The 26014-nt window shown below is 33.2% G+C and overlaps 1 protein-coding gene across 2 annotated transcripts in view; it reads right to left on the bottom strand.

Annotated features, from left to right (window-relative positions):
• LOC145295939 (protein strawberry notch homolog 1-like) overlaps positions 1–26014 on the bottom strand; it is a 329531-nt gene that overhangs the window by 82467 nt on the left and 221050 nt on the right. For both annotated transcript variants that reach the window (XM_080141823.1, XM_080141832.1), the window contains exons 18-22: positions 24615–24751; positions 23560–23691; positions 22925–23060; positions 14214–14326; positions 2166–2237 (exon numbers count right to left, since the gene is read on the bottom strand). In XM_080141823.1, coding sequence (XP_079997949.1) covers positions 2166–2237; positions 14214–14326; positions 22925–23060; positions 23560–23691; positions 24615–24751 — 590 coding nt within the window. The remainder of the gene's footprint in view (positions 1–2165; positions 2238–14213; positions 14327–22924; positions 23061–23559; positions 23692–24614; positions 24752–26014) is intronic.

Below are 26014 nucleotides of genomic sequence, written 5' to 3'. Positions count from 1 at the left end.
TACTAGCAGACTACCCTGCATCGCCCTGTATTGAATGAGATAGGTGGAAATATAGAGGATTTAATAATGCAGGTGCAGATAAATACTAATAGAATACCTGGCATCACCTGGGATTAAATGATATAGGTACAAATACAGAATAGACGAATACTTGGCGTCGCCCGGGATTGTATTAGATAGCTGCACTTATACAAATGCAGAATATTCGGCATTCCTCTCATGACGAGATCGGTTCTACGCATGCGTCAGATGACGTCATGACCTGATTTAGTTTAAATAGTTGAAGAACTGACTAAATTTCATGTACGTCGTGTTACCTCAGTTGGTTAGAGCGTTGGATCATTATCTAAACGTTTTGGGTTCGAATCGTGGTGTGAGATGTCTTTTTTTTTTTCGATTTAAATATTGAAGCATATTTTTCACGTAACGTTCGTTTTTTTTTGTTTTTTTTTTTAATTTGCTTATTCTTAGGTTTTCATTAACATTGGTCATTTTTATTTCTGGCGACTGCCACTACTCCCTCCTTCAATTAATTATAAGTGAAAGAAACAAATAGAGACCCCCCCCCCAAAAAAAAAAAAAAAAATTGTGATAACTGAAAACTAGGCTAAAAAAAAAAAAAAAAAAAAAAAAAAAAGGAAGTTACATCCCTTATCACAAAGCTACCCAATGTAACTCTTGTATACACAAAACTACTATGCAATTTCGAAACGATATATTTTGATTTTATTTTCAATATCTAAAAAATATTTTAATGGTATTTTTATTAATACTTGAAAAATAATTTAATAGTATTTATTTCGATTTTATTTTTTAATATTTTGACACAAAATATTTACTGAACATAAATACAATTTTCAAGGTTTTTAAAGAAATTTTCTATATTTTCAAAGAAATAATAGAAATAAGTCCTTTTCAAGGCAAAAGTCAAATTTCAAGGACTTTTCAAGTCTATGCAAACCCCAATTTCATAATTACTTAATTGAACAATTCAAACAATGCCAAGTGGATCCATATTTGTACACTTAAAATTTAAGCAATGAATTCCTAATTTTAGTCTTGTGAGTTGATGACATTTTTGTTGCATCGAATTGTGACAAAATGTTAATAGATGTTATGAATGGCCTAAATACAAAATTCAAAATGGCCGATTTTGGTCGGATATCAAGGTTTCTGGGCATAAAATTTACTCAAAAGAAAAAGGAATTAAGATGAATACATCATGGTACATTGACAAAATCCTATTAAAATTTGGAATGCAAGACTGCAAAGAACGCGCTACACCAGCTAAAAATGATATAAAATATGAACTTGGAATCTGAAATAATTAACTAAATTATATTGAGAGATCATAGGGAATCATATTTAATGGTAGCCACAAGGCCAGATATGTTAGACAGTAATATATATCACAAAAATTAGCAAGATTGACAATGAGGGATTTAAACAGGGCTAAAAGGGACTAAGGAACAATCTATTTATTTAGAAAATCTATAAATCCTCTAAGTTAAGAATGATTTTTAGATTCAAATTGGGGAAACAATGACAATCGAAAAAGTATAACTGGATACTGTTTCAGACTATCAAAAGACAGGCCCATTATTTCCTGAAAATCTAAGAAGCAGTAAATTATAGCACTTTCTATTTGTGAAGCTGAATTTGCAGCACTCTCATTCAATTCACTTAATACTGACATGGCTCAAAAACAGAATTAAATCAACCTTTCATAATTGTGTTGTAACAATAGTAAAAGAAGAAAATCAAGTCGAGGTTGATTTAACAAAGTGTCACAGGTACAAAGGTGGGAATACGGGTATAACTGACTAGCGCTCAGCTAGGCAGTGGAGTACTGTCGTTCCTTCTCGCCGGTGTAGACATTACTTGTACTATATATATATATATATATATATAGTGAGAACCGGTGTAATTTCCCTTATGCATACAAAGGCCGGTATAACAATAATTCATCAAAAAAAAAAAAAAAATATTTTAAATGTTAACATTTCTCATGAGTCATCCTTCACCAATCTGCTTCTGATGTTAGGCTTTTATCATCAATTTTGACTTTCTGATAAATTCTATTATTAAATGTCAAAATAATCAACAAGATGAGAAGTGTATATTTACTTTGATGGTGGTTTTATAGAAAATAAAAAATTTTATACCTTGTTATCAAAATTAAATCTGCTTAAATCTCTTGTTTCAGTTGCTCTTCGGTCACCATGAGTCAAGGCTCCCTAGAAAAAATAAATCATTTCAAACATGAAATATTTGTGCTTGTATTATGAGGCAGTATGAAAGTAGAAAAAAATGTGAGTCCTTATGAAGAAGATATGAATGGACAGCTATAAGAAATAAAGGGAGGAATAAAGAAAAATATCACCATACAAAAACATAGCATTGCTTTCTTTCAGTGTACTACTAGCAACAGGCTCAATCACACAAACAGCAATCCTCTTGCTATTCCAAATGAGATCATCTAGCGAGTGTAATAGCAATAACAAGTAAAATAAAAAAAGAAAGCACTTCTTTTTTTATCAACACTGCATTCAATATTTCTCTTTGATAAAAGTTTTAAAAAAAAAAAGTATGTAAGTACATTCAAAATTTCAACAATTTGTTTATCAAGGAATTAATGTGTTGTCTATATTTAATAAATAATTAAATAAAAAACAAAAAATAAATTATTCTATCAAAATAAAATAAACTTTTTTTTGATGAAATATAATATTTGTCTTCTATCATCAACACAATAGCGGAGTTACTATCTTTAAGAGCATATCTGAGAAAATTAATCACATCCTGTCTGCTCATCCTTCAGCTAACATTCATGTTTGTGGAGACTATAATGTCCACAATGTGAAATGGTTCACTCAAATAAGACAGATGATGAAGGGAGGTTCTGTCACGATTTCTCCATTACTTATGTCCTCACTCAGATTGTTCATGAACCTACCCGTGTGCCTGACACTGATGGTCAGTATGCAAGACTCCTAGACTTTTTTCTTACAACTTGCCCGGAGCTATGTTCATCTTCTGTTCTGTCTCCATTGGCATCTTCTTACCACCCTGTTGTATCAGTTAAGATAAAAACCAAATGTAATAAGTCCTCAGACGTACCTCTCCTTTGTACAGTATATTGATACCCTTTGAACGACTGGGATAGCTTCCATACTTTTTTTTTTTTATCAGATCTACCTCTGCGTTCCATGTTTAAAAATAATGTATCCTCTATGGTATCAAACCTGATGGAATAGTTAATTGTAGATATAGACCACTTCATACCCTCCAAAAAATTCTGAAGTCCAAAGTAGCTGAGCAGCGACTTGGTTCTCACCAGTTTTGGCAAATAGCAATCAGGGTCCTACAAAAAAAAAAAAAAAAAAAAAGCGTGTGCTCTATCCCAACAATCATCGATGGACATGAGATAATCTTGTCAGCATCAGACAAAGCTAAACTCTTTGTCAAGACTTTGTAGCTAATTCTACTCTATGTGACGAAAGCTGTCAAACCCTCATATTTCCTCCTGTATGATGCTGCCAAGCTAATCAAAAACCTTGATTCCAGTAAAGCAACTGGCCCTGTTGGCATTCCAATTATAGTGTTGAAAAAGCTTCAACCAGAACTCCTATACTTACAAAGCTGTTTAAGAGTTATCTTAAGGAGAATTTCTTCCCAACACCCTGGAAAACCTCATCAGTATGCCCTGTATTTAAGAATTCAGGTGATCAGTCATAATACACCCATCTCGGACACAATTTCATTAGGGAGGTTGTTTCTAATAATTAAACCCTCATTCCAAATTTCAATTAAAACCACCATTAAAATATTTTTTAAAGTGAGGTAATCTTAACATTCAACCTTCAAAAGTTGTGATACAACTAATCATGCTTAAGGTTTGGGAATTTACATGAAGAGAACATAGCAACATGCATTGCATTGACCCCAAGTTAGTGCGCAAATCATGAGTCATCATAATGGTAGCGATTTACAAACAAGTTTCTGAAATATAAAATTGAAAACCTTAGACAACATAATTTAGTTTTTTTTACACTTAAATTAAAATTGTTACTTGTCCAATGTTTACATAAGTTTGTATGTTAAAAAATTTAGATCATACTGAATTTCCTGAGTTTTATGTAATTTTTTTTTTTTTTTTTTTTTTTTTAAATTCTTCAGAAAAATAATTTAGGACCAACTTTTTAAATAAAAATTTTACAAAGTGGTAGATAATTTCTCTAATGTAATGTAAAATAATTTCCAATTTCTATTTCTTCTCCAATTTATTTTTGTTATTCAATTAAAAACAGAAATAAATCTCAAGATATTTTTAAAATTTGATGAAAATTCATATTACTCTACGGTAGTATAAATATTGCAAAGAACTGATATTCAGTGATAATCTGTTAAAATGTTTTAGTTTATCTGAATTTTAATTAATAAATCTATTTTTCATTCACTAAAATAATCAGCAAAACATGTGCAAGCTTGCAACTATTGCATTATTCTCCATGCTTTTCTTTATCAAAACAGTGCACCTGTTTTACAATTCCACATTAAAACAACCTTCCTATTGAGCTATACTTGTTCCATTTGACCATCCCCCCCCCCCGAAGCTGAAAGAATCCTCAAAGTCTTGTTTTCTCAATATAGAGGCCAACTAGAACCACAATGAGTTTGAGAGTTCCCCGCACACTGTACAGATTAGTAATACCCACTTACTATAAAAATGCTTTGGAGATTTCAAGGTAGTTCTACTAAAATAGTTACATTTAAGAAACCAAAGCACTCAAAATACCCCCATTTTGTTTGGAAATGAATATCCTTTCATATACTTAAATACTCTACATGATATATTTGCAAAGTTTTTAGGAAAGTAATTATAAAAATGTCAATGCTGTAAAATGGTTATTTTGAGTCAGTTTTTTTGTTTTGTTTTGGATCTCTGCTGTATTTTGAAACTTGGTACAACTTTCCTATGAGGAATTTTGCCATAAATTTGGAAAACAATTAAAAAAACAAAAAAAAACATCAATTTGACTTATTATCAGGGTACAAAATAAATTTGTCTGTTTTTTTTTTTTTTTTGTTGTCTTAAAAAACAAACAACTTTAACATGTGTTTTGAATACTTTTTCTAAATATTTTTTGTACCCCAAGTAATGAGTAAATTAACATTTTCATTATTTTTATGCATTAAAATTATAATTTCGTATAGATTTCTTTTGGTATAAAATGTTTTAAAATACCCCCTCCCCCAATCCAAACTGTAACAAGTTTTTAGCAAAAAACAAAGTATGGATAATAATTACAACCTAAGCAGCAATAGCTGTTGTTGGCTTTATTTGAAATAAACAAGTTTGATGAAGTATGTTTACGAAAGCAAGAAAAATTTTTTTTGTTTAAAATTAATGCTGTTTGCGATTTTTCTACAAAATTTCTTTCAATAAATAATAGTTTTCAAATATATTTAACTTTTTGAACTTCAGTAATAAATATAGTTGCCAATAAAAAAAACTAAAGATTTTAGGCAATTTTGTGTGAATACCCTAAAAAAAAATTGGTGGATAAATAAAAAGGAAAAATAATGATAATCTAGAATTTAGTGTAAAGAAGGGATCATTTTCACATAAATTTAATGTATAATTAACCCCCATTTCCTGACTATTCTTGCTTTTTGGAGCTGTTTTATTGATTTTTTTTTTTGGATATTAGTGATGGAACAATTCCAATATTTTTTTTACCAATTCCGTACTAAATTCCTGATTCTGATTATATATATATCTAAACATTTAACTATAAAATGGTTACTTTGTCCCAATTACCATAAAAACACCACTTAAATGTGCATATATTTTCTTAAACGTAAAAACACATTTGTGAGGGGGGTAGGTGATCAATAGATTTTAGTTTTACTGGAATTTTAAATCAATAAATTATTTATTTCATTATTATAACCAGCAGTGGAAGATTTTTCAAAAAAAAAAAAAAAAATGATTCAAAGAATCGTTTTTGGCATTGGAAAATAGACAAATTTTTCTGATTCTGATACCTCAGGAGGTTCAATTGTCTCAACACTAATATGTAGGTATATATATATATATATATATATATATATATATATACACACATATATACACATACATACGTAAATATACACACACACACACACACACACACACACACACAATTACGCTATCACTAAATCTAGGTCTGGAGAAGTGTCTCTTGAACCTGTCATACTTTAAATATGAGTGACAAATCTCACGTAAAATTTTTTTTTATTCAACCCTACTACTAATCCTAAGTCCGAATGCTAAATATAAAATTTTTTAATTCTGTTGATTGATTGATTGGTTTTACGGCATATCAACCTATGTGGTCATTTAATGCCGGAGTCTTTTTTTTTTTTTTTTTTAAACTTTTTTTTATTTGGGGGGGGGGGGGGGGAGACGACTTTTTCAGCCTTTCCTCCCTTTTTTATAAAATTGAACTAAGAAATTAAATGTTGTATTTATACATGGATGTGTATATTTGGGTGACTTTAAATTTCCTTAAATTTTCTTATATAAATTTACTTTCCTTAGGTATGCTAGAATATTTGCTGAGTTGACCTTTTCAAAAAGGTCTTCCATATTGCTTTCTGTATAATATAATTTTCTAGTTGGGGCAAGGTCATCACACCCAACTAGGATATGTTTTACTGTGAGTGTCTCCTGGCATGGGATGCACTCTGGCGCCGATTCTCCATTTAGTATATAAGAATGAGTAAAGTTGGTGTGTCCTATGCGCAGCCGAGTCAGTATCACATCTTCTCGGCGTGATCTCTTGATGTCCGGACATCGTTCCTTAAGTTCAGGTTTGATTGAGTATAATTTGTTGCCCTCTTGCTGACTCCACCGCAGTTGCCATTTTTCCTGTATGTATGCTTTTATCTGGGGTCTAAGATCAGTATGTGGAATCTTAAAATTGTCAGTTGGAAGGTGAGAAGATCTTTTTGCAGCTATATCTGCCCTGTCATTGCCTTTGATCCCCACATGGCTGGGGATCCAGACAAGAATAATGTTTTTAGTAGTTGAAAGGATATTGATTTTTTCTATTAATTTTGTTGTTAGTGGGTTTTCTTGTTTTTGATTTTGTATAGATAATAGGACTGATAGAGAATCTGTGAGAATGATGAAGGTTTTGGTGGTTTCCTCTGAAATTATGTTGAGTGCTAGATCGATAGCTATAGTCTCTGCAGTGAATATAGATGCTTCATTTTGAAGATTTCTCTTCATTGTGGTTTTATGGTACGTTGCTGCACATCCAGTGTGATTGTTGCTTTTAGACCCGTCTGTGTAGATAAAGGTGTAGTCTGAATATTGTAATTTTAAATGTTGAAGTTAGTCGTGGTATTCAATAGAGTTTGTGGTAGATTTGGACTTTTTGTTTAGGTTCAGTTTTATTTCTACTTGTTTCATGGTCCATGGGGGTGTTTTAGGCAGTATGAAGTTGTGAATGCTGGAGATTGGAATTTTCGATTCTTCAATGCTTTCCTTCATTCGGAGCCCGAAAGTTTTGATAGTTTTTCTTCTCATGTTAAAGAGTTCTTCATATTTAGGATAGAAGGTACATTGGTATGCAGGGTTGTTTGGGCAAGACTTCAGTTTCAGTAAATATTGAAGGGCTAACTTTTCTCGCCTTAGATCTAGTGGGGGTTCGTGTGCTTCCGTGTATAGGCTGTTCACGGGGGAAGTTCTGTATGCTCCTAGGGCCAATCTTAGGCCAGTATGGTGAATAGGGTCTAGGCTTTTTATATATGATGTTTGGGTTGATCCATATATGAAACAACCGTAGTCTAGCTTTGAGCGGACTAGTGCTCTGTAAAGTTTAAGGAGTGTTTCCCTGTCTGCACCCCAATCGGTATGTGCTACCGCTCTCAAAAGATTTACACCTTTGTTACATTTTTTTTTCAGATAGTTTATGTGTGGGATGAATGTTAACTTTTCGTCAAATAAAATCCCTAAGAATTTGTACTGGTCAGTAACGGGTATGGGCATTCCTTCCATGGTTAGGACAGGATCATTATGTATGTTCTTTAGTTTGCAGAAATGCATGCATTTCGTTTTTCTTTTGGAAAATCTAAATCCATTCTCTTCCGTCCATCTCATTACTTTGTTTAAGCACAATTGAAGTTTCCTTTCTATTATAGATATATATCTAGATCTACAGCATATTAGGAAGTCATCCACATATAGGGAACAATCTACCCCAGGGTTAAGGTTTTTTACAATGTTGTTAATTCGGATACTGAACAGGGTCACTGACAGTATACTCCCTTGAGGTACTCCATTCTCTTGTTCTTTCAAGTCCGAGGGAGCTGTGCCAACCTTTATTCTGAAGCGTCTATTTTTTAAAAAATTTTCAATAAAAATTGGCATTCTGCCTTTTAGTCCAAGCGCCTTCAGATCCCTTGTAACACCGTACTTCCACACAGTATCGTAGGCTTTTTCCATGTCAAAAAACACTGCTGTTAAATGTTCCTTCCTTACAAAGGCTTCTCTGATGAAGGTTTCAAGTCTGACTATGTGGTCTATTGAACTTCGATTTTTCCTGAATCCTGTTTGAAATTCTGTAATAAGATTCTCTGTTTCCAGGAACCAGATTAGTCTTTTGTTTATAATCCTTTCCATGGTCTAACAAATGCAGTTTGTTAGAGCTATTGGCCTGAAATTCAATGGATCTGAGACGTTACTTGATTGGGATTGGATGTTTGAGTTTTCAGATTTGGGGATTGGTATTATTGTGGCCTCTTTCCAGGTCTCGGGTACGTTTCCACTGGACCATATAATATTGAAAATTTCAAGTAGGTATTTCATTGAGGATTTCATATGGAATTTCATCGGGCCCTGTAGCTGTGTCATAGGATTTGGTTAGCGATTCTTTTAATTCTTTTAATTCAGGCAAGGTAAGAGGTTGGTTGTATTTTTCAGTATTTTGTGATTTAAATAGAATTTTCTTTTTCTCTTCCTTTTCTCTAATCTTTTGGAATTTCTCTGTCTGCCACATGATGAAATTTTTGATAAATTATCTGCCAGGTTATTGGAAATGTCTTTTTGATCGGTGTATATTTTGTTGCCTTTAGAGATGTGGGATATTGGTGTACTACTACACTTTCCTTCTATTTTCCTCATCATGTTCGCCTTGGTATTCACATTAATTTTGGATATATAATTTCTCCAAGTTGTTCTTTTGGATTCCTTTATGATTCGTCTGGCTTTTGCGCTGTTGTTTTTGAAGAAATCCAGATTTTCGCTTGTTGGATACTTTTCGAATTTTCTCAAGGCAGCTCGTCGAGCTCTGATGGCTTTTCTGCATTCTTTTGTGAACCAAGGTTTGTTGTTGATTGTTGGTTTTGGTTGTTTTCGGTATGGTATTATTTGCTATGTTTGTGAGTGTTTTAATGAAGTAGTTCAAATGGTCATCTTCATCATTCTTTTCGATAATTAATTGGTTTTTGCACTGTTCCTGGAAGTCTTCCCAATCCGCTTTATGTAGGTTCCATTTGGGTGTTTTTTGTTCAGTGCTAGTACTTAGACTTTCCAGGATGATTAGGAAATGATCACTCCCACAGGTGTCATTGTGTACTTTCCAGTCATAGTCCATATATATGGAAGGATCACATAAGGTAAGGTCAATGGCGGTGAAAGTACCTGTTGCTGGATACATATAGGTGTAGTTTTGATTATTAAGAAGGCATAGATTATTTTTATTTATTATGTTTTCTATTTCTTTTCCTTTTTTATTTGTTTCTTTACTTCCCCATATTACATTGTGACTGTTGAGATCTCCTAGTAGAAAAAAGGGTTTAGGAAGTTGTTTTATTAATTGAGTTATCTCAGTTTCGTTGATTGTATCTTTTGGAGGGATGTATATTGAGCAAAGTGTTATAGTTCTATGTAGAGTCACTGAAACTGCAATTGCTTGCAAGTTTGTGTTTATATTTATTTGTCTTTGAGGGACTTCATTCTTCACGAGTATTGATTTGTCTCCAGAAGCTCTGTCCGTATCTTTATTTATGTAGTTGTAAGATGTGTAGTGTTTTATGTTGATGGTATTATTTTCTTTCAGAAAGGTCTCTTGTAGACAGACAAGTGCTGGGCTCATATTTGTTATTAATAATGTGAGTTCATTTTGGTTTGCTTTTATCCCTCTGATATTCCATTGTAATATTTTGTTCATCATTTGGAATTGTGTTCAACTTCCATCGTCTCCAATCCCTCAAATCTATTTTCTGTCGGAGTCCCTGTTCGAGATATAGATCGGGATCTTTCTTTTCCTGTTTTTTTTTTTTTTTTTTTTTTTGTCTGGGGGGATTTTTGATTCTTTTCTGGCTTATGATGTGTTTGATGGTTGTTCGGTTGTTTTTGTAGAAATGGTTTGTGGTTTTGTTTCTTTTTGTGGTTCAGTAGTGTCTTTACTTAATATTATCCTTGGATTGGTTGCAGACATTGCACTATTCATTTTCCTCATTTCTTCTAATAGTTCTTTCATTTCTTTTATTAGTTTGCTTAGGACATCAATTTTCTTGCCAGTTGTATCCGTTACATGTATATGACCATTTTGATTGTTGATTGGAGTAGTTTTTTTAGTTGCATCTGCATATGTTTTAGTTTCGATGATTTTCCTGGCCTCTGGGTAGGATATATTTTTTATATGTTTTAGTTTGGTCACTTCTTTTTCTCTTTTCCATATTTCGCAATATCTAGAGCCAGCGCCATGGTTTCCCAGGCAGTTGGCACACTTGAAATCTTTTCTGCAGTCAATGTGTGGGCCGCTTTCTCCACATCTTCCACACACTGGTAATCGTGTGCACCGATCTTGATGGTGTCCAAACTTCTGGCACTTGAAGCATTGGAGAGGGTTTGGAATATAAATTTCTACATTTATTTTCATATATCCAACTTTCACTTCTTTGGGTATGGTGAGGGAATCAAAAGTTAGTATATATGTATTGGTATCGATTTTCTCACTATTTTTTTTATTTGAACTCTGCGAACATCTAACACATTCTGTTTCTGTAAGTTTGTCCTGATTTCCTCCAAGGGACAAAGTGCAAGTTCGTGGCTTTTCACTACTCCTTTGCAGGTATTTAGGGTTGGATGTCTGTAGCATTTGACTTTGATGTTTTCAAATAATTTTAGTTTCAATATTTCTTTAGTTTGTTCTTCGTTATGGGTTTCTATTAGTAGGCTGCCGTTAAATTGTTTTTTTAATCGACTTTGGTTTTAGAGTTTTCAGATTTTTTTCAATTTTAAAAGGTGATAGTTTGCTCAAAGGAGTTTCCTCCATTGATTCTATTACTACGAATGTTGAGTTCCTTGGTTTTATTGTCTCTTCGTCAGAGCTACTGATGTCAGAGACATCAGAGTGGGTTCTCTTTGGGTGGTTGGGTGGTTTTTGGGAGGAATAAGCCATATATTTTGTTTTCTTTTTTCGTCATCTTTGTTCCCCACCCACCTCGGAGTCCTATTTGGGAAGAGCCTGGGGGGAAACCCATTCGCCCAGCCTCTACAGGGATACAATGATGATATAACCGACTTTGGTGGTATCATAATGATTATCTGTTCTCTCTTGATATTGCTATGGGATCTGTAGCAATCCTGAGGGGTTTACAGCCTCGTCATCGATATTCACACCTAATCGATTGACCCTCAGCCACCGCTTTCCATCATATATTAGGGAGTAGGGTTATTTGTGGGAGAGGGGGGGATGTGTTGTATTAGTAGTGAGTTTTTGGAATGGGCAATATATGGTGGGGCTTGGCGTGACTGGCCGATTGGTCGGATCGGGCCTCTCCGACCGCCCGTCTAATCGAAGTAAGGGCCAAAGTAATGTGTTGCGGTGCCTAAACTTCTATGTATCCTGGTTTAGGTTCGCTCAATCACCAGGATCACGTCCTAAGACTTTACGGGTAGCAACCCACGGCTAACTGGTTGCCCCATTGAGGGATTTTTACCCTCTGCAGGGGGGAAGTCAGTTTGTTCTCATGCCCTACCGACAGGGCAAAAAAATAAATAAATAGATAATTTAATAGAATATATTTGTTTTCTTTTTCTTTCTTTTTTTGTTGTTTCTTTTCCTTTTTAAAATCTGTTTCTATTCAACCCATAGTTGGGACCCTAACAGGTACTACCACTCCAGGTCAGGGTGGACCTGGGAGCAATGGCAATTAAGAGGTGGCTCCACACTCTCCAAGCCCGTAAGCCGGACCTCACCATCGGATGTAGTTTAAGGTCATATCCAGGACCGGGAGTAAGGTAGGAAAAAATAAAATAAAAAGGGGAGGGAGATAGGCTGTTGTTTTTGTTTTTGGTTTTAGCAGAACATAATTAAGTTTTACAAAAAAGATCAGAAAACAAAAAAACGTCAATGTAGGTGCATTTCGTCTCAGGAAGCCACAGGGCAGCCTGATCTGGTAGCACCAGAAAAATTCTGTTTTTCAGTGCGTAATTGCAAAAGAAAAGAAAATAAAAAGCAGGGGAGGGGTGAAAAGAATCACATTTTGGAGAGGTAGGTAGAGGTGATTTAGCAGAAGGTGTTAATCTACAATAATACCAAAGAAATCTTGCAATATATTTATTTTTAAACAGCCTTAGATTTAGATTTGTTTCTTGTACATAAAATGCGTTACAATTAAACTTTGAGTTCTGCAATTTTTTATTTATTTTTTTAATGGATACATGGCAGTTTTATGATACTGCAACATACTTATATGCATTTACTGCAAATTACTTGGAAACAATTTCTGGAGATTTTCAATAGCATATTCAGATACCTTGCACAAAGTACATTTATATGCCAAATTCCATTGCTCAATCTTGTGTTTGAACAAAGATATAACGTTTTTACTGAAAAAAAATTATGTAAAAATGTGACAAAAACACAATTATTGCAGTAATTTTAACTTTTTAAATTAACTAGCATTTCAGCCCGGCGTTGCCCGGGTGTTTGGAGGTGTATGTTGAGAAAAAAAAAAAAGTGGTAGTAGGATGGCAGGCTCAAACTCGTACCGCGAAGGAGGAAAAGAACGAGAAAAAACCTGACATCTTTGCTAGTATGACCACCGCCAAACCGGAAGTGACGTACGTTTAAATTAAGGCTAGACAATCGAAAAGAGGGGATGACTTTCGAAAATACCAGTGAAAAAAGCAACCCCTCCCTATAGAAAAGGGTCCAGTTGAGGGCGAAGAAAATGTTTTTAGCCAATTTTTCAGTATTTGTCGTCTGAAGGGTCGAGCTTCAAAACAATACTGATCTTGTGAAAATCCATCGCCTCTGTCGAAAGGTTTAGGCAGACATGCAAACAAACATACATTTATATATTGGTAGCTCAAATTTTCGACCCAAACCGATTAAAAAGATTGCCCTATCTCTGATTACCTTTTATGTAAAATTTCAAATGTTTAGACCAGAAATTGTCTGAGTAATTCGGTAGAGACCGCAGAGGTGAATTTTTTTTTTTTTTTTAAACTTTGACCCCTATTATGGCCCTTTAACAGTTATTGTTTTGGGCTCAAATCAAGTTAAGTTAGATCCATGTCCAAGGAACCTATATCTAAAATTTCAAGTGTTTAGACCCAAAATTGGTGGAGGAGTTTGGTAAAGTTCTCCTTAAAAGCCAAATTTCTGGCCGAAAACCGATTACGAAGATTTTCCCAAATCTCAATACCCTGTATATCAAATTTCGAGTCTGTAGACCGAAAATTGACAGTTATTGTGTAGAGAAATGTACACAGACACACAAAGTCACTTTCACTGTTATAGTTTATTTTTATCAAAACAAGCTTAAATAAAATCAATGTAAGGAGAAGCAAAAAGGGATATGTGACTTTCACCTTTACTTGAGATATTTCAATTCCTTGTTTCTCACTTTTATGTAATTTTGATGAATACATATTGAATTTTTTTTTTTTACTAATTGAATGTTTATTGAAATCAAAAATAAAATAAGGGAAAACTAAAACAAGTCTTAAAAGATCCTATTTAAAATTCATTTTAATATAGCTATATTTAAAAAGTACAAACTACAAGAAAAACAAAAATAACTAATATGATCCATTTGGGTGAAAAAAAATTATTTTTCATTGGTTTGAAAAGTAGAAATGAGCACCTTGAGTTACAGAAACAGGGCCTACTTGAACTTTGAAAACTAAAAGAAAAAAAACTTACCAGACTTTCAAGCCTTTTGGCAACTGTGGAAGCAAACCTCCTTTCTCCCGCTAATTCGGAGATGAGGAATATGTATTCAGGTGCACTAACTTGATTTGATCGATGAGTTCGTCCTTTTAAAGAGAAAACATTTTTTTACAAACATTGCTGCAGAAATGTGAAGAGCTAAAGAGAAATAAAATTCAAATGAAATGAAAAGCCCTTTACTTGTTAAAAATGCCAAAACTTGTTGAGTTGCTCTTGCAGCATATTAATTTTTTTTTTGGGGGGGGGGGCATATCCTTCAAAATCTTAACATCCTAAATATTTATAAGTGTATTGGGTATAAGTATATTATTAGATGCAGTTTTATATAACAGCAAGGACGAATTCCACCAACACATAAATCAGATTGTGGCCTGTATTATCATTCTAGTTAAGAGAAGACCTGAAACTAACAGTAACAAGAACTCTACATTATCCAAGCTTCCAAAATTGGGAGGGGATCTTTATCATCAGATGCAATTTACAAACATATAAGTGTATCTGATCAAAAAATCTTTTTTCAATAACATTAATAAAATCTTGTGTTATGCATGTAGAGTTCATAATTTTAAAATCAAATATAATTTTATGTTGTTTTAAGGTGATCAGTCTGCTGTGTATCATTAGTAAGTTGATAGAATCTGTAATAAATCATGAAATTTTTAACTACTTCAGTAAAAGCAATCTAATTAGTGACAAACAATATGGATTTTGTCCTGCAAGATGAAATGCTCTGCTGACTAATATCGCCTACGATCAGTGAATCTCAATAGGAGTTTTGTTTCTAGGGCAGTAGTTCTTAAAATACCCAAAAGCACAAAAGATTGCTTCACAAACTCGTTAGCTCTGGAATATCTGGTGATGTTTCTCAACTATCAAATCCTTTTAAATCTAGAAAAGTAGTTGCTTATAGAGGCAGAAGTCTGAAACATAGTAACAACACCAAGGTGCTTCAAGGATCTATTCTCGGCACAACTCTTTTCCTGATCTTCAAAATTATATTCTGAGATTTGTTAACATCTATGCAGGTCTAGAACAGCATATTAAGAAAACATTGATCCAAATCTTGTGAATTCTTTCAATATGGAAAACCTGGTGAGAAAACCCCCCAAAAATCTTGTTACTTTAACATCTTTAAAACCATAAAGCCTATTCCTTTCACTACCATATGCTTTGATCTTTATTTTGCTCCAGTTGAAACAGATGTTCCTCTTCTTAAGCAAGGCCCTTGTTTTGATAAATTCCTAGGAGAGACTTTCACCTCAAATCTAAATTGAAAGATTTATATTACACCTTTTGCTTAAGTAGCTAAAAAAAAAAAGGGTGGGATCATTCTATTGTTCCAGAAAGTATCTAATTCCTAATGCAATTCTCTATATATTATTATAAACCAATACACTAACCAATAAGATTAGAGAAGTGATAAAAAGGCTGTGATGATAGCACATGGTTTAGCAATTTCTCCAAGTACTGTTTCCATCTGCGACTGCTAGCTAAAATTGGTCAGCATATCTCGATTATGTTATTTGTTGTCAAAACTGTATGATAGTTGTGAGTGCTATTTTTTTTTTTTTTTTCCAAGTTAGAAAATGGTTTGAGGTGATGCTGTTAATCCAGTGCTTTCAAAGATAATCATAATCATGTAGTTTTGTGGGTCTGAAGATGGCCTGTCAATTCAACCAGTGCTCTGAAGTATCTCCCACATATAGAGCACCTGTGGGTTGACTCTGTAGTAGAGGTGCTGGCTGTGCTGTTTTGCAAATAGCAGGATTCCTCTTGCATTCCTCACTACAGGCAGATTAAGTATTTGTAACACTTTTGTGGCATTCAGTATACGATGAACATCTGTTTTCTCAAAAGTTGGAATATAAATTAAACTGTTAGAGGGACACGTTCAAGCTGGTGTCCTATGGTTCTTTTGCCTTTGACTAGCTCACCATAAAAGAGCCGTCTTGAGAGTACTGAATCCAATGTACAACATATATGACTTGGCCAATAAACTCGGCACTGTTGCAGCATGATGTATGCTGATTGGGCTAAAACCTATGTGTCACTTGATTTATGGCAGCAGGTTATATAAAATATACAGTTCAAGTCGCACAAGCATACTTTAGGATGGGAAGAATCAGCTCTGTATATCTGAAGTTTGATTTGTAGCTGAATTCCTCTCTCCTCCCAGTGGATCAGGGACATACAAAGGCAGTACTAGCTGCAGTCGACTTCAGCATATACACGAATTGTCCGATAAGTGAACTTGTTTAACGGCATATCAACCCTTTTCGGGTTATTTAATGCTAAATCCAGTAGTTTAGAAAAAAAGTCTTTGTTTTTTAATTTATTCATAGGGTTTAGTTGGGTTGTTTTGTAAAGAAAAAAAAAAAAATTTATTTTTAATTTTTGAAAAAATCTTGTTACTTTCAAAAAGGAAAGTATTTGATCCAGTCAGTTGTTTTTGAAGATGTTCTTCATATTGTTGGATTTAAAGTATTGATTTTTGGCATTATCAACAGCTCTACATTCCATGTGTTTGATAGTGCTAGTTTTCTGACAGAATGGGCATCGTGGTTGTTGCTCTTGTTTCAGTATGTAGGTTGGTTGGTTGGTTGTTTTACGGCATATCAACCCTTTTCGGGTTATTTAATGCCGAATCCAAAGATTCGGAAGAAAATTTTTAGAATATATTTGTTGTTTTCACGTCGGTTTCTATTTAACCCATAGTTGGGACCCTAACAGGTACTACCACTCCAGGTCAGAGTGGACCTGGGAGCAATGGTAATTAAAGGGTGGCTCCACACTCCCCAAAGCCCACAAGCTGGGGCCCTCACCACTGGATATAGTTTAAGGTCATATCCAGGACCCCCATTGAGGGACTTTTACCCTCTGCAGGGGGGCAGTCGGTGTATTCTAATGCCCCACCGACAGGGCCTCAGTATGTAGGAGTGTGTGAGTTTTGTATGACCAATATGAATTCTGGATATAACAACTTGTTGTTTTCTTACTATTCTAGTAGTTGGTTTCCATTCTTCCAGAATGGGTTTAATTTGGTATAATTTGTTATTTGTGTTATTGTTCCATTATTGTTGCCATTTTGCATAAAATTGTTGATTGATTTGGGGGCTAAAGTTTGGCTGCTAAGTCAGTGCTTTCATTTCCTTTTATTCCAATGTGACTTGGGATCCAGCATATAATTATTTCTTAATGAGTCAATTCTGTTTAAGAGTTTAATGATTAGAGGGTTTGTGTTTTTTGTTATTCAGTTATCTTAGTGAATCTGAGAGTATTAGGAATTTCATGTTTATTTTGTTCTAAAATGTTGAGTGTTAGGTCGATGGCACATGTTTCAGTAGTCGAAAGAGCTTTCTGAAGGTTTTTTTTTTTTAGGGTTGTTTTATTTGATGTGGTGGAACATGTCACTCTAGTGTGAAATGTGTAAATGGTCAGGGTATTTCAGGAGGATATCACAGGCTTTCTCTGGATCGGTATTCGAGTGAGTTTTCATTTTTGGGAGTTTATTTCATTTTAGTATTACTTTAGGTTTTTGAGAATCCAAGGTGAGGTTTCAGTCAGTATGTGTTCTTGGATATTTTATACAGTCATTTCTGATTCATGTAGTATTGTTTCCATTCTAAGACTAAACGGCTTTCTGGCTTTTCTCTTTTGCTTGGGGTACTATGTTTTAGAACTGTGTATATACCTCTAGATAATATCTACGATTTGCGAACGTGTGTCGCATCTAGATTTATTTTGATCAACTTTTAAAAAATTTGCGTTATTTCGCGTGTTTGTTTGACTTTTTAGTATAAATAAAGTGAAACTAACATCAAAAACACAGCTCCTCGCTTTCCCGCCAGGGATGTCCAGAAAGCAAATCAGTTTTGATCAATGTAGTGAAAACCATCATATAAGAAAATTGTTTTTCATTTGGACCCCCCCCCCCATTTTTTTTATGGGGAGCTGGTTTTCCCCCCAACCCAACATTGTTATATAGCCAGGACCCCTAGGCTGGAACGATCGTAATTAGTACGCTCCCCGCTGCAACAAAAACTAAGCAGCCGTCTTTTAGTGATCGTCTAGTTGTTTAATTTCTGGTCGTTATAGTAACGGCTAAGAAGACAGAGTTATTTCCCCCTTGACTGTGCATTTTCTCTCTGTAGCTGTCATTGCTTGTCATAACAGCGTTCCCGACGCACAAAGAATTAACATGCATACAAAGGTTAGACGTAACTCAGCACAACAAATCAAGACGTAAGACACACTGGCTTTTCATATAAAATATATTTTGTTTTCAAATTATATTTTTCGTTTTACACAGAGATTGTCAAAAGTTCAAACTTTAACAGTGTGGCTTATTGTTCATTTCAGTGATGGAGAGGGGTGTGTGGAAACGCTCTACTCTCGACAGTCGCACGTTTCCTCTTCTTCTTCTTCTCTCCTCTGCTTCTTCTGGTTAGATTCCAAACATCACCGCTTATATTGGCATTTCTTCCGCTTTGGTTTTTTCCAATCCACGCGATCTGTAAATCAGCTGATCGATAATAGAACACACGTTCTTTAGTCATGTTTTGACAATTTCTTTGCCGCCTCCTGACCTCGAACGATCGTCCGATTTATCTTTAGCTAACCGACACGTGAATTTCTCACTCATGCCAAATCTATACTCCCAGAGCTTACGAGTAATGTCACGTTTCTTTGTTTTGTAAACAAAAAAAATCGTCGTCCGATTTCTCTGTTTACGACGTAAGCACTTTCTCTTTTCGACTGGTGGACAATCGATTATTCGATGCCCACTCTTTTAAATCTTTTATTAAAGAAGTTTTTTTTCTTTTTAGTTATGTATCGGATGGTTCCAGCCATCCATTACATAACACCATCTTGAGAAAAAAAAAAAAAAAAAAAATGCCTCGCAGTCAAACTTAACTACGGGGTTGATGTTTGACCTCATTAAATTTACGCACCTATCAATTCACTTTTTAATCATTAAATTTCATCCTTACATTAAATTTGAATGCTTTAGACTTCCGATCACATCATGGAGTAGTGATAAGACGGGGTCTGAAATATCTTCAGCGCCGCTTTTCGCAATTTGATTGATTCCTGACATTTATCGCTGGACCAAGGTTTGCTGTATCTGTCAGATGCTAAGGTTTTAGGAATGGATTCATTTGCAATTTCTAATAATGTTTCTGTAAAAAAATTTACTGTGACATTTGATTCTATATGATTCAACCTATACCTATATTTTTCTTTGTATTTGGCCTTATTTAGCTTCCACCGGGGAAGTTTTTCACTGTTAAATTTTGGGCTTTCTATCAATATTGGCAAATGGTTGCTGCAAAAAGTGTTGTCATGTACTTTCCAATTAAAGTCCATATACAGTGATGAGTCACATAAGCTTAGATCGATGGTTGAATGATTTCCGCCAGATGTGTTGATGTGTGTAGGTGCACCATCATTGAGGAAGCATATATCATTTTCATTGATAAACTCTTCCAACGTTTTGCCCTTTTTATTAGCGTCTTTACATCCCCATAGGATGTTATGACTATTGAAGTTTCCTGTGGGGTATATCGTTTCTGATTAGAATAGTTACTCCCTCGGAGGCTCTGCCCCCAGAGTTATGAGTGTAATTAAATATTTGGTAGTTCTTTATATTGATGTTATCTTGTTTCAGGAAGGTTTTTTTGAAAGCAGATTATGGCTGGGTTGAAAAGTGAAATAAGAATAAGGAGTTCGGTATTGTTTGATTTTAGTTCACGACAATTCCATTGGATGATTTGTGTTTTTTATATTTCTATCCATGAATTGATTATTATTCCTCTGGATATTTTGTTGCTTCTATTATCTTTCTTGCTTCTGGGAAGGTCTTGTATAGGTGCTTGCAAATGTTCATCCACTTCCATTTTTTTGTATTATTTTAGGTTTTTAGTTTTGTACTTCATTTGATGTTATTTCTGGTTTGGATCTAGATTGGAAGTGTTGACGAGATTTTTCCATCTTCAAGCGTTTTGGTTTGTTTTTATTTGGGCTTCTTGATTTTCTTTGACGTGAGTATCTTTCTTGGCTCTTGGTTTCAATTAGTTCAAATTTGTTTACATCCTCAACCAGCACCATTTCTGTTTTCTGTTTGTTATGCTGATTTTTATTAGGAGGTTTTGTTTTGGTGAGTGAAAGATCCTGGGGTTTGGTAGTAGTATTGGATAAGTTTGGCGTTTGCTGTTTTGTTTGGTTTATAGTATTTTCAGTTTTATCATTTTGGGATTGGGGATTTTCCTTTAGGTCCCATTTAGTTAATCTACTTAAATTTTCCTATAATGTTTCTACTAGTAATCTTAATTCTTTCATCAATTCAATCAGATTGTGTTGTGTTGTTTCTTGTCTTGAAATTGAGTTATTTGTCATTTTAGCTATTGTTTGCATAAATTGGTGAGTGATGTGCTCTCAACTAACCTTCCTGCTTCTGGGTATGATAGATTTTTGGTATGTTTCATTGTAATTATTTGTTTTCCCTTCTTCCAAACTTCATATTCTTTTGAGTCAACATTTTAATGGCATTTTGCAGTTAATGTGTTTTCCAATTTTGCCACAGTTTTTACATGGTCTGGTGCATCTGTCTTTGTGATGGCCAAATTTATGACAGTTGTGACATCACAAAGGGTTTGGTATATAAACTTTTTTTTCTATTAAATATCCAATTTTTATTTCAGTAGGAGGTTTGGAGGTGTTGAATTTTAGGATGTAGGTGTTTGTTGGAATCATTTGGTTGTTTTTTTTTTTTTAATTGTTACTCTTTGAGCATCTATGATGCCTTGTTCCTTTAAGTTAGTTTTAATTTCATCTGGTGAACAAAATTAGAGTCCTGGACTTTTTATCACACCCTTTGAGGAATTCAGAATGGTGTAAGGGTAAGCTTTTATTTAAAGGTTGTGAATATCGTTTATGTTGTCTGAAGTAGATTGGTTTTATGTAAGTAAGTATTGGGGCTCGGTGTGATTGATCAATTGGTTGTATCCGGCCTCTCCGACTGCCTGTTAAGCCAAACTTATGTGTTGTGGTGGCTAGACTGCTATACACCCAGATCTAGGACAGCTCCATCACCAGGATCACGTTCTAAAGTATTACGGGTAGCAACCCATGGCTAACTGATTGCCCCATTGAGAGATTTTTACTCTCTGCACGTGGCTTGGAGGGGGAAGGACAGTCAACTTATTCAGATGCTCTACTGACAGGGCGAAGAGAAATATATATAAAATGTTAAAAGTCCACATATGCTTCTAGGATTTAAAGGTTATGAGGGTTTTTTGATGCATGAAAAACGATGTTACTTTTTGTATTTAATATTTTTATTGTTGTTGTAAAAATATTAAATACAAAAAGTAAAATTGTTTTTCATGCTTCAAAAAGCCCTCATAACCTTTAAATATATATATATATATAAATATATATAAATATATATATATATATAAATATATATATATATATATATATATATATATAAATATATATATATATATATATATATATATATATATATATAAATATATATATATATATATATATAAATATATATATATATATATATATATATATATATATATAAATATATATATATATAAATATATATATATATATATATATATATATATATATAAATATATATATATATAAATATATATATATATAAATATATATATATATATATATATATATATATATATATATACACACTTCAAGTTGTTTATACCTTCCTATATTTATTCATGGGTTCCGACTTTCCAATTTTGTAGAATAAGGTAGAGATAAAAGTAAGGACTTGTAGTGCATTTTGTTGTTTTTTTTCCCGGTCCTGCAGACAAGGATTTAGCATATTCATGATTTATAATATTCTTGATTAGTGTGTTTTAAGTTAAGCCAGTAGAGAAGTGAGGGATGGAAAAAGAGGGAGGGAAAGGAGGGAGACTTGTTTGTGTTTTTGACTTTGCAGAACATGATTTAATTGTGCAAATAGTTAAAACAAAAAGGTGTTAATGGAGGTGCATTTTAGTCAGGGAGTCATCTTTTGACAGCCTGATCTGGTTGCACCAGAATAAGTGAACTTGTCTATGGCTTTTAGGCTGGTTTCACAAAATATAGGTTGGTACAATACCCCGGCCTTTTTTATGTTGATAGCTTGAAGTTGTCGCACATCTCAGAAAAACAATCTGTTAGCATTAAAGGCACAAAGATCAGTTTGTTTGTTTAACCAGCATATCAACCTTCTTTGAGTCATTTAATGCTGTATACAAGATTTAAATTTTTTGATATTTTCAGAAACAAAGATCAGTAAATAGATCTTGTATGATGCAAGTCTGAACCTTGGTGACAGCACCAAGTCATTTTGGGTTGAACAACTTATTGTCTAGTAATTAAGGCTTACTCTAGGGATTTTCTACATTAAATGCATTAATACAGATGAAAACATGTTGAGGAGTGTTGGGGCCAGAAAACAAGACCACCTTAAACTATGATAAATTAAATACTTTTATAGTGTATTCTTTTATCTTATTTGGTCTAATTCTAATTTTTATCTTTTTGGGTCTAATTCTAATTTAAGAGGAAATCTAAAATGATGCTACTGATTGCAATATCAATGTGAACATTAAATGCAAATCTAAAACACATGTATTAAATGCTAGGAAGAGTCAACTTACCAAATTGCTGGATGGCTCTATCTGCACTCCATGGCAGTTCTAATGTTATGTGAACACGCCGCTTCTGATTACGGGCTCGCCTGTCAGCTTGAAGAGAAATTCCAGAGCTGGCGGCTTCGGAGATGATAGAAATGTTCTTGAAAGAGAAAGAAGTTCTAATATAATGTGTTCCAACATAAATAACAATTCCTTTTCTTGTAACACAAGGTACTTTATTTTGTATATACAAAAGTTGCCGACTAAGATTATTAGTATTATTTGAGACTGTCTTTTTCCAAATTAAATTAAGCATAAAAATGATTTTGGAATACATTTTCTTTTAAAATTGTTCTTTCTCTTTAGTGAATTATGTAAGAAACTAAAGCAATGGTAATAGATTTGCCATTATTTTAATAGTAGAGATAAAAATAAATAATCTACAATCAATAGCTTTTTAAAAACGGGCAAGTTGAGAGGTGGTTACCCAAATTACGGTTAAAACAAAATGCTAAAGTAAAATGTTTTTTCTCTTTAAGTTTAACAATAAAACTTTCATAACTAATGATCAAAATTAATGCTACAGAATTACAGAAAATGGTCTGGCATATTTTACACTCATGCAAGGCTCAGAGTAAAAAAGATAGCTGAAAACTTACTTTCTCGCCATCCATAAAACGTTGCTTTTCAGTCAGATTAAGTATTTCAAGGGGAACATCAAGTTCACTCCTAGATTCATAACTGACCCCTCCATCTTCATTTGATACAACTCTGCCTTTGCGTCCAGTCATCTAAGAAGAAAAAAAAAAAAAAAAAAAAAAAAAGCAGGAAGATGAGTGATTTCAAATGAAAGCGAAAAAGGAAACAATACAAACAATGGTGCATTTGTGAGTGGGAAAAAAAATTGCAACTAAAATAAATTAGGTTGATCAATCATTTGGGTTTAATATTGAAAAAATACCTATTGTTAAAAATCTGTATGCAATTATTTTCATAAAAGATGTTATTTTACTCATAGCTAAGATAAAAGATGGGGGTCATACCTTTCCCCAATAGCATTAATATGTAAATGAGTGCAACAGATCTGATAAGATTTAAAGTTAGCATAGCAGTTTTTTTGTAGGATGCAAGAGTAGCCATTCGGTCACACAGGAGTGAAGGAGAAAAAAATAAAACAATATATGTATATAATAAATTACTTCATTTTTAGAGCACGAGCTTAAGATCTTATGGACTGTAGTTGAAGTAGACCAAGCTCCATTTTTTTCATTAATTAGAATATTCCTATTAATGATTACGGAGTATCATAGGAAACATTTCTTTGGAATAAAGAGTGGTTGGCAAAGTCAACATATTTAAGCTCTTATAACTTTTTCGAGTAGGTGATATTTGAAAGTTGAGCTTTGCCAACACTGTCATTAAAGATTTGAGGATTTGAATAAAAGACAATTCACTCAAAATGACAGAGTTATGGAGAACTTCAACAAATGACATCATCAGTGTATTGCCAACAGCAGTTAGAATCTGCCCAATATAATTTAAAAAAAAAAAAAAAAATTTTTTTTTTTTATTACAAAAACAGTTTTTATATTCATTTTAGAAATTTTTTTTAATATTCAAACTGTGTATTTTGATAAAATATTTAAGGTTTATTATTAGTTATTTTTCATAATTCAAGAGTTCTAAATCCCAAGTGCCCATCATTTTTTGTTACCTCTGCAACATTTTCTGGTCCTCCAAGTTCATCAATTAAATGGTCCAAAGTGTTTGGTGGAAGAATGTCTGAAAGTTTTTCAATACTGTCGAGCAGTTCTCGTTTCATTGCAATTGCTTGGTCTATACTATCCATACCTGTCAAAAATAAGTTCAATTATGAACAAACTATTTAAGATGTACAAAAGAATTCAAATAGAAAAAGCGAAAATATCTTAAATTAAAAACAAATTTTCACAACTATTTTCCCAGTAGATTTTAGAATAGTGAAAATTCAGTAGGGAGGGTACACAATTCAGGGATCCAAAATGTGTATATATAAAAAAAACAAAAAAACTTGCTAAAACAGATGAATTTCTTAACAAAAAACAACTTTCTTTCTAAACAACTTCAACATAGTGCATGTGATAGAAAATGTTAGCTTATTTGTTTTGTTAGGTTTTACAGTGTGTCAACCCTTTGGGTAATGTTATGTCAAGTATCTATGGGTTTGAGAGGCCTTTATACTCCGCTCTAGCTGACATAAGTAATGTTTTTTTAATAAAGTTTTTGATAAAAGAATGTTTTAAGGTATGAAAGTATGTTTTTTTTGTTTTTTTAATAGATTCTAAATAGATTTTTCTATACATAAACCATCTCTTGTTGCAAAAATCAGTGCAATCTATTAGAATGTGTTTAACCATTAGTGAGGTTTAACATAGATAAATTTTTTTTTTTAAGAGAGAGATATGAGTGTGTTTGCTAAAGTGTGACCTAGTGAAGTCCAACAATCACGAACTATTATGAAGGACGATTATTTTCTGTTTAAATTCAAAGAAATTACCAAGTGATTCATAAAACTGGTCCAAAAGTGACTATTTTATTTTCTGAAACATAACTTTTACATTTGGGCATGTGCAATTAAAAAGGAGTATTTTTTACCTGGAAAAAAACTGACATTTTATCTGTATTAAGTTTATTTAATTACTAATTCACACATGACTTTAATTTTCAGTTTAAATTGCACCCTTTTTAAAATGAGATTTTTTTTTTACAATTCCTTTTCTTTGATAGAATGTTGAATTACTTTCTGTCAAGTTTTTCAGGATATTCATGTAATTGCTTAAAAACAATCTCAAACCTTTGGGGGAGGGGAGCAGACTGTTCACATAAAATAATGCTCTATAATAAATCCATCTATTATTTGTTCATTTTTAATACACAGCAACTCTTTGAATGTAACGTTACACATGTGTTAACAAGTCAACAAAGACAAAGAATTCAACTCAATTTCTATTCAGTAAAACAACAGACAGAAATTTACAGGTATTTTCAGAATAACACCTTGTCTCTTGTTCAAAATTCTTCTCATACTCCAATGTGCTAAACAAGACTCTACTGTGTCAAACATGTGATACTCTG

Source organism: Euprymna scolopes, chromosome 2, assembly GCF_053919585.1.
Source record: "Euprymna scolopes isolate OS-2025 chromosome 2, ASM5391958v1, whole genome shotgun sequence".
In the NCBI taxonomy this organism is placed as follows: domain Eukaryota; kingdom Metazoa; phylum Mollusca; class Cephalopoda; order Sepiida; family Sepiolidae; genus Euprymna; species Euprymna scolopes.
The sequence above is the reverse complement of the archived record's forward strand: the minus strand, read 5'-3'. Positions and strand labels throughout refer to the sequence as shown.